General features: G+C 42.4%; 1 protein-coding gene across 4 annotated transcripts in view; it reads right to left on the bottom strand.

Moving 5' to 3' along the window:
* CNGA3 (cyclic nucleotide gated channel subunit alpha 3) overlaps positions 1-9,852 on the bottom strand; it is a 29,985-nt gene continuing 20,133 nt past the window's right edge. For 3 of the 4 annotated variants that reach the window (XM_027718143.2, XM_039390577.1, XM_027718144.2), the window contains 3 exons: positions 8,290-8,397; positions 7,456-7,562; positions 1-4,190 (listed from right to left, as the gene is read on the bottom strand). In XM_027718143.2, the coding sequence (XP_027573944.1) occupies positions 2,785-4,190; positions 7,456-7,562; positions 8,290-8,397 (1,621 nt within the window). In that variant the 3' untranslated portion in view covers positions 1-2,784. Of the gene's footprint in view, positions 4,191-7,455; positions 7,563-8,289; positions 8,398-9,513; positions 9,646-9,852 lie in introns of all 4 variants that reach the window. The other variant, XM_027718145.2, reaches the window with a different exon arrangement.

Genomic DNA, 9,852 nt, shown 5'->3' with positions numbered 1-9,852 from the left:
TTGCTTGAACATTACTCAAAATATTTTAATGTACATGCTGTAGCCACATTAAAGAAGGGGAAAAAACATCTTACAGAGATAAATTGATATCAAAGGATGTGATGTCGTCATGCCAGAAGCTGTATGTTTCAAAGTGACTGAAACCAGTAGCATCACAATCCTCTTTTTCTGGCATATGAAAACCAGACCAAGAGGCATGGAAAGGGAATAGCAAATATGTATTTAACTGGTAGATTAGGCTGTTCTGATCCATCAGGTAAAGAAGCAGTCTTCTGTTTGTAAGGTTTTTAAACAGGTATAAACAGTACTTTAAACAGCCTTACTTGTATATACCTATTGGGCTGGAACAGCTGTACTATGTTGGGTAGATAGATATTTACAGAGGATGATGACCGATGTAGAACACGTCAATAAGTACAAAGCACCTACCAGATGTGGTGTAGGAGTAACACAGCAGTGAACATCAGCCACAGGTGAGTGCAGTACCTGCTTCTCTTACGAGGTGCAGCAGCCTGTGACTGCCCCGTCTGTGCTTGCCGTGGTCCAGTGCCATGAGCCCACACCCAGCTCCACCTCAGCCCTGCTTTCCTCAGGGGTAGCGAGGGCACTAGACCCTGCCAAAAGCAGCCTCTCTGACCTCCCCATTGGTCTCAAATCCTTAAAGAAAATAAGGACAAAATTCAGCTGACAGACCAAAACTCCCCAATGCCACTGGCCACATACAGGTCTCAGCTACTTTCCAAACCACTTGTTACTGTCAGTGGAAATTTTGATAATAGAGGTTAAGACCAGTCTACAGTAGATACCTAAGTGTAGTTGTCTTCTAGGCCAATGATAACAGGAGTTTAGACATGGGCCATGTGTGGACATTACTACCCAATGGTCCCTTTGCCAGTGTTGCTGGCAAAGCCCTGTTCCTTAGTCACTGACAGATTTATCTCCGTCACTAGGCTCAAAAGTGTCAATAGAAAGGGGACAGCTGCTTGCCCAGAGATAAGTGCGTACTCTGAGCAGTTGTATTCAGTTTAGCAAAACCACCTCTTTTTATTCCACTACCATGCAGTTAAACCACCCTCAGTGGATTTCTCACCAATTCTCCCACATGCCATCAATCCCACGTGCTGTTAGGGCTCCTCAGTCAGGACTGAGGACAATTGAAAAGTCAGAGCAGTGCCCATGGTAATACCTAATGCCATTGGAGAATCCAGCTCCTGTGCCATGGGTGCTGAACAGGCTGTGCTACTCCATACTTTTCAAAAAGCAGTGCGGTAAGGGAGGATAGTAACATAGGGAAAGTTACATGACAGAAAAATACTGTACAGCAAAAAATGAAAGCTAGTATCTTCCCAGCAGGAGAATACTAAAAAAATCCCCTCAATGGGAGGGAGAGAGGCCTAGAAAGAAACTGGGAGCAGGAGTGTGGAGAAAGCTAAGAGGGGTGTGCAGGACGCAAATCCTGAGGTTGCAGTGTGACAGAGCAAGAAACCTCAGTGCCAACCTGAATATCACAACAGGCTGAGTGGACCAGACATGTATTCAACTCAGAGCCAGACAACTACTCTGCAGCAAGCAGAAAATCAACCAACACAAGCTGAGCAAACGTGGCCTGCATCCTCCCTAACTAACAGAAAGGTGGTAGTGTGACAACTACTTTGGAGAAAGGATGGCAGTAAATAGGAAGGAGAGGTGGAGTAGGCACCTGTTCTTAAGAAAAAGGAAGAAAACATAGGCCTAGTGACTGGAATGACTTTGCAACATGGTGCTTGTTCCCTGCCTCACAGAAACCCTGTTGTGGGAGAAAGCTGGCTGGCAGGCAGGGACAGCCTACCCTGCCAGCCCACACAGTTTCTCCATAGCCTCCCTCTGGGACTGCCTGCTTGCTGACGGGGAATTCACTCAACATCCCACATACTGCATGCACCAGGGCCCTCTTTTCTCTTCCCAGGTTTGGTGAAGCCATACTGCCCCAGCTGCCTTCCGCCAGTGAGCTTTTGGGGACTCCCTTCCAAGTGAGTGTTTTACCAGTGGGGATGGAACTGTGCTAAGAAAAACAAAAGGGGGGATTTCACACTGTCCCCTAGTGAAGCAGTTGCAGAGCAGCAAAGGCCGTCACAGACCATGCCAGAAAGGACATGAATAAGCACTGCTACTCTCTCAGCGTGGTCCTTTGTGCAGAGCCCAGCTCATTAGAAAGAATTAGACTAACGCATCCAGATGCGTGGCTGTTTCATACACGTGCAGGGCTGCACTGCAATGGCCAGGTAAGTGATGCTGCTTTGCTGTCGGACAACTGTTTGCACAGACTCTACACTGCGAAAGAACAAAGATTTTGAGAAACCTGGTTTCTGTCCGTGCATTTAATCAGCTACTAAGGTAGCAAAGTACAGCAGGTACCCTATAAATATTTTTAAGCCCTTAAAAAAGAAAAAAAACCCAATTCCTTCTACTTCAAGTACAATGCCTTCTTAACACAAGATGTATGGGAAGAGACAGTGTGTCAAGGCCTACAGGTACCAAACAAAACAGACATTCTGAGCATAACTTGTAAGAAACCCACTCCCAGTACAAAAAAGTACCCAAGTGCCAGTCCAAATTTCCCCCTAAGAAGATGGTGACAGTGTTCTATTTGCAAAGAAATACTGCTTCAGTTAAAAGTGCTAAAAACCATTCTCTTGAGTTCATATAAAAATAATCATGTCTATGTATGCACACACATATTTACATACATTTATGGCTTTCAGTGCTTCAACTTTCTTGAATAAATGAGGAAATATAAATGCTCCATTACTGCTTTTTCTCCTCAGGTTTTTCAGCCTCTGCTTCTGCAACTGATAAGCTGCCACTACCATATTTTTTCACTCGGGTTTCTACTCTGGAAAGTCTCTGCTTCACCTTTTGTTGAGATGCGGTGTATTCTGCCATGAGCCTCGCAAACCTAGTTTGCAGCGTATCCAGAGCTGTTTCAAGTCTTCCTACTTTTTCTTCCAAGTCTTTTGGGTCAGCTCCTGCTTTTGCTGCCTCCTCATCTATTAAATTGTCTTTCATCAGAATTTGACGCCCTTTCTCTTCCAGAGCCTTTTTGGCTTCTGGATACTCTGTGAGGGCTTCCATTAAATCATCTTTAGACAAGCAGAACAAATCAGAATAACCAATACTCCTAATGTTGGCTGTCCTCCTATTGCCAGATTTGCTACCTTTGATGTTTAAGATGCTGATTTCGCCAAAGTAGCTGCCATCGCTTAGGACTACAAATTGGGTTATGCCATCATCTGCCACCACAGCCAATTTTCCCTCTTTAATAATGTACATTTCTCTTCCAATATCTCCTTTTTTACAAATGTAGTCCCCAGGACTGAAGACGGTAGGTTTCAGTTTCAGTACCAGCTCAATGAGAAGTCCAGCTTCACAATCCTGGAATATACGCACTTTCTTTAGCGTGTCCAAATGGACATTGATGGCAATTTCAGCCTTCAACTTGTCAGGCAGATTTTTGAGAACTTCCTTCTCATCCACTGTTTTCTTGTTGGTCCAGAGGTAATCAAACCACTTAATAACCCTGGCTTCCAAATCCTTAGTCACTTTTCGGAATTGCATGTACTGTTTAATAGAATCCACTTTGGCCTGGAACTCAGCCCTGGAGGCGTTCATGTTAGAAATCATGGAGCCGACGTTACCAACAATGGTAGCAAAGATCAGCACACCCACCAGGAAGTCAATGACCACAAAGAGATACTCTTCGTCTTTCACTGGGGGAGGTGTTTCTCCAATGGTCGTCAGTGTGAGCGTTGACCAGTACAGACTGTAAATGTACTTCCTAGACAGGCGTGCGTACTCTGGAATGGAAATGTTGGGATAGACCCAAGTGTCGGTTCCAAATCCAATGACCTTCGAAATCGCAAAATATATACACGCATTCCAGTGGATGATGATAAGGATGTATAACACAAGATTTCCAATACGAAACATGTTTGGATAATTTGTCCTGGTCTCAGTACGGTCAAAAAACTCAAACAGCCGAGCAATCCTCAGCAAGCGGTTAAATCGTAGTTCAGGGTAGTTCAAACCAAGCTTCAAATAAGCCAGGTCTGTTGGCAGAAGAGACAGCACATCCAGTTTGAACTGCAACGTTTTGGTATAATGTTCTCGTAATTTCTTTTCATCCTTAACTAGCAAGCCTTGTTCAAGGAAGCCTTCAAAGAACAAAAATACAGATTTTACTTGTTAGAATAAAAATACCATCAACCGTACTGAGTGACTTACATTTCAGATAGCTGAGAACATTAAAATTTTTACTGTTACATATACAGACATTCATATATTATGAGGTCATTTAACTAAAAATTTAAATATTTCAATCAAGTTTCAAAGCTGATAAATAATGATTAAGGATAATGACTCTATTATTACCACAGTTCTCTCTGAAGTTTTCTACTCTATTCTGGGACAGCTGTATTTTTTTCCTCTAAGTATCTTTGCAAAAGGAGACGGGAGATTCAAATGTCTCATTTTTTATGAATCATTGGCATGAGTCATAAAGTTAAGCAAGTGTTAAGCAATTGTGTATAAAATCAGAGAGAAATATTTTTAAATAAATACCAAGAATAAGTAGGTATAATGGATCGTTGGAAACTTTTTTCCAAACAATATAGATACCCAGTGACCCGCTCCCTGAGCCATGCTTTTCCTCTTGTGTCCAATGTAAAACTGACGGGATTTTTCTTGGTTTGCACTTTTTAGTGTTTCCAGTGAGAGAGCTACAATTTTGCACATTGATATTCATTCAAATGATTTTGAAAATATTAGATTTAAAAAGATTACAAGGAGATATAAACTTAGTTAGAGACCTTTACTGCAGACAGTACAGCCACAGTGCTCTTTGGTAACTCTGAAAGCTCAAGGCATTGAAAATTTTCCACAAGGAACAGCCTATGCACTGCAAAATACTTGCTGCAATTGCGAGTGGAGATATCCAACTGTCTGCCCACTGGGCCACTCAGGAGGAAAAGTCCACTGAGAAAAAAACAAAACATTCCCCGTATGTGAGGGATTTTCACATTTTACTAATCCCTTAGCAATCTACAAGCAACCTACAGCTTTTTCAGGGAAGCATCTGCTGAGGAAGACCAAGCTTCATTTCTTTGTGCCCTACACAGCACAGCTATATTTCTGGAATGTATAGTAGATCTGTAGAGATGCCTCATGTGTGTATCTGGCTTTGGATATCTGCAAACTGATGGTGCCTACAAATGGAAGTATTTCCTGTGCCGTTAATGTGTTACATCCCAGAAAACTGCTGAAAAAGCTGGTCAGATATGCCCTTACTAACAGTTATGCAACTAAACAGAAAAGTTGGCCAGGCAGATGAATTTCTAACTCAAAGTTATGAAAAATAACTTTGAAAATGCCTTCCTCCTGAAGGGAGATAAACTCCCTCAGCTCTCTTTGTCCCCTCATGGAACTGAAGTCTTACAGTAAAACCTTTTGAAAACATCAAAGCATAGAGTATGCTAAACACAGCCAGCTGCTGAGACATGAATCTTTTCTGTTTCACAGTGCATAGCCACCAAATAGGTGAAACACAGTGAAACTGGCCCTGCAGTTAGACAGAAATGCCCCACAGAGAAGCTGACGTGGATTAGAGTACTCATGGGGCTACCTAGATCCCTGTTGAAAGCCAGGCCCTGCCCTCAGACAGCAGGAAGTCAGACTCTTCCCCAAAGGCTTCCAGGACCTCTGTCCCCAGGGCAGCTGGACCCTGCAGACTTAGAGAAAAAGGCAGCAGGCAAAGGCAGAGCCAGGAGGGGTTGTTATGAGAAAGATTTTGGCACCTAAAAGAAGTGAATTCTTTATTGGAGTGCATGAAACTGCAGCAGACACCTGCACTGAAGTGTTCAGGAGATCACTGCTGTGATTCTGCGGTTCCAATCCACACCCGCAAATTCAACCTAACCACGCTTTAAGACATATAATTATCAGGGCAGCCCATGGAAATTTATAACTTGTATTGCCTGGAGATGCCCAATGTCTGTTCGATTCTCTCCCATTACAATAACAGATATAACTGCAGAAGGTAAATTTAGTTGGCACAGTTGGCATTCTAACTACACAAAGAAGATGAAGCCCCCCTCCCCCTGCCCCAAATACAGCAGTCTTGTGATTTAGGCTGGTATCTGAAACTTACTTTCCTTTTGAACAAGGTACTTGCTAAGTTTAAGAATTTGGCTTGCCATGAGTTGTGCGCTTCCCACATGACAGCATTTTTAGCCCCTGTCTTGTAATTACGTTTATAACTTTTCACAAGCCACAATTATTGTCAAGCTGTCAGTACAGTTTTAAATAAATAAATAAATAAATAAAAATAGATAAATAGATAACATGTTAAAATGAAAGATTTAAAAGGACTCTCGTTTTAATGATCAGTGTGGGTTTGGACCCTTTCAAGGCATTTTGAGGCTTTGTCTGTACCAGTCAATAGAACAAGACAGGAAACGCTTTCTGGCTCTGAGACCAGCTACCATGACAGCTTGTATTTACATGTAAGTTCTTTCAGGCAGCTCCAACAACAACACCATGAACAACACCCACCCCCTGCTGTCCTCCTAGCGTGCCCAGGCACTGCCTGAGTGGACCAAAGTGCAAGCATCAAAGTGTGTCAAGGAGTACTACAGCAATTTAATGTTATGGATCACTGTATGTCCTTGCTTAGGCCTATATTATGACCTCATTTAGCTAAAACCAGATATCCCTATAAGGTTAGAATCTGTATCAGCTGGGCATGCTCAAATAGGAAATCTTCTCAGCCTGCCAGGATTACAGAACCAGGAATGGGAAGCTGAAGAGAACCACTTAGCATGACATCACAGTCCTCACAGGTCCTTTAAGTTCGCACTTCCTCCAGGAAGGAAAGACCTAAACAAAGGGGCCTGGGTTAACCCTAACCTAGCACCAGGCAGTGGCAGATCTGGCCAGGACCTCACAGAGGCTGCAAAAAATACAGCGGGAGGCACTGCTGGTTCCAGGCAGAAGAACACAGACTGAAGGCTGACATTGGTGCCAGGCTCTTGCGCTTGAGCAATTCAGCTGACGCTTCTGACCAGGATGCTGCACAACTTGGTTAAGAAAACAGCACTTGTGTGGTACAGTTTATTTCTTGCCCAAAATGCCCTCTTGTCCCTTCCCCACACAGCCTCTTACAGTGGCTATTCAGTCAGCTTCTGGCATGCCTATTTAGCACTGATAGAACTGAATTTAGAGAGAAATGAAGAACAAGTGATAGAATGTTCAGCCTTAAAAAAAATCCAAACTGCTTAGCCACTTCATCTTTCCAAAGCCTCCACTGTTGGGGTCTGCCAGAGACAGGATATTACACTGGTCAGACCTCACAGGGAAATTTCTGTTTCCAGCCTTTATATACATGTAGTATTTGAAAACACCCAAAATCCCAGAAAGACTCACCTGTTCTGAATCTGACAAACATGTCAAAAAAATAGATGATATCAGAGCAATAATCCAGGAACAGCCATAATTTAACATGGTCCATTTGTAGCTCATCAAAGCAGGCTCTAAAGAAACAAAGATTAAAAAAAAAAAAATTACACCAACTGCACAAAGTATTTGCAGTATGTGTCCTAGCAGCATGTTAGCACACATTGTTAGAACTGAAAAATTACAGGAACCATATCTCCGTGGCTAGAGCCATGTCTGAACAGATACTAAGATCTTTCAGAATTCAAAGGTGTTCAGGCCAGGAACAAAACTCAAACACATACATGCCACGCAAGTGCACTTACAGAGGATTAAACATATCCCATTAAAAATGCATTGGGTTTCGTGGGCTACACATCTTCATTAAGACAATGCCCAAATACAAGGTTTGTTTCTCAGCTGCAAGCCGTCCTCATCTCTAGAGGTGCATTATATTAATTTAAGACGCCCCACCACTGCCCCCACCGCTCCCTTCTGTTCTCTCCTGTGAGACGAGAAGCCCTCATCCCAGGCAGTGGCCAGAACACACCTCAGCCGCCAGCCAGCAGGTGGCACACAAAGGCCACATCAGTGCTCACGAGGACACATTGCAAGTTACAACCACCTGTTTTTAGACTAAAAGATAAAAAAAGAAACACTGGCCATCTATTCCCAGTGGTAGACATACCGTATATCCCTAAGGGTATATGAATGGTAAATCTTCTAAGTAAGCCACCCAAAAGATACTGCAGGGAGGTAAGGGGGTGATTTACATGGGAAACATAATGATTGAAACATAGAATTATTATTAACTGAAATCCATACCTGCACACTAGCATACACCAGTTATAGAACACGGGTGCAGCAATTATGGTCAGCCAGTTGTAGTACAGATTGCTTGAAGGATCTATCACAAAGATCTCTTTTTTTGGCCTGGAAAGGAAAACATGCAGGTTTACACTGGAAATGTAAACAAGCAACCTGCTGGATCTCCCTCTTCTGGAGGGAGCTCATCTTGTGAGGAACTCACAGCTGCCTGAGAAGAGAAAGTATCCATGCAGGCAGCCCAGATCGGATACCATGCAGCATTAGCTGCATCCCATCTGACAAGCTCTATTTCTTTGTTTGACCCGACTTTGGAAAAAGTAAGTAAGAGTGGGAAGAAAAACCCGGACATTCACATCATCCAGGCTGAAACCCATAGCCTTTATGTATAAGCCCCCCACTGAAAAAGGTCTTGAGATCAAGCAGATTCCTTTTGGAAATGATTCCTAACTACATGTCCCCATGACTACATAGCATATGCCACTATATACACACATACATATAAATTTACAGTATATTACTGTAACATACTCCTTAACTGTGAAGTCCAACCAAATGCATTCTCTTTTTTCATCTGCTTCCATTGTTGCTTTTAGTAACTGCTAATACTAAATTGTACTATGTTTGTGTCAGCTTTAGGGTGACAAAGCAAGAGCAAAGCATTCAAATGATCTTGTTTTGTTGCAGAAATACATCATCCCCTAACAAACTTCAGTGATCACTAGCCATCAACTGCACCATATTAAGTAATTAAATACACTAGTGAAATAACTAAACTTACTAGCAAATCTTTAATTTTCTACATGTAAGATTCTTGGTAAGATGAACCAGAGTTTTGGTTCATCTGCTCTGAGTCGTTATGGACTCTGAGTCATTTTGGAACAATGAAAAGTCTGTGCAGCTCTGCAAAGCAGGCTGCTGTCCTAAAATGTCCTTATAGTAAAAAAGTGATCTTCAAATCAAAGTGACCAAAGGCAGCTCAATTCCCTTTTACTGACATAGGAAGCTGATCATGACACAGGTCTAAACATAGGTCTTCAAGATGTAACAACTTTGCCAAGCAGCTGAAACCTTTCCAAAGTGGAAAATGTATTAAAGACTTGACAGGCTAAGGTTCTGCAGTCCACAGAACAGTAATAGTGAAAGTGTTATGATGAAATGCCATACCATGTTTTGTAGTGCAGGGAGGTATGTTACAAGCACATATTTGTTCTTTATACTTACTCTTCCTTTTTTTTATCATCTTTTTTGTCATCTTTTTTGTCATCTTTCTTTTCCTCTTTCTTTTCCTCTTTCTTTTCCTCTTTTTTCTCCTCTTTTTTCTCCTCTTTAACCTCTTTCTTTTCTTCCTTTTTGCTGTACAACATAATGCAAAGCTTAGCAATATTACCAATATTGAAGCAGTTTAGGGAGAGGGTGGATGTTGAGGTAGAGGAAACTAGACTACTCTCCAGACGGACAGGGATCCAGCTGAGACCTCTCACCCTGGCAGCACCACACTCTCACATCAGGTAACCAGCTGGCTGATTCTATGCATTAGTCACCCACACTTTCTCGACCTTT

Source organism: Pipra filicauda, unplaced genomic scaffold (assembly GCF_003945595.2).
Source record: "Pipra filicauda isolate LSUMZ 115617 unplaced genomic scaffold, ASM394559v2 scaffold83_size3615187_pilon, whole genome shotgun sequence".
In the NCBI taxonomy this organism is placed as follows: Eukaryota; Metazoa; Chordata; class Aves; order Passeriformes; family Pipridae; genus Pipra; species Pipra filicauda.
Note: the sequence above shows the minus strand (reverse complement) of the source record. Positions and strands in the feature narration are given on the sequence as shown.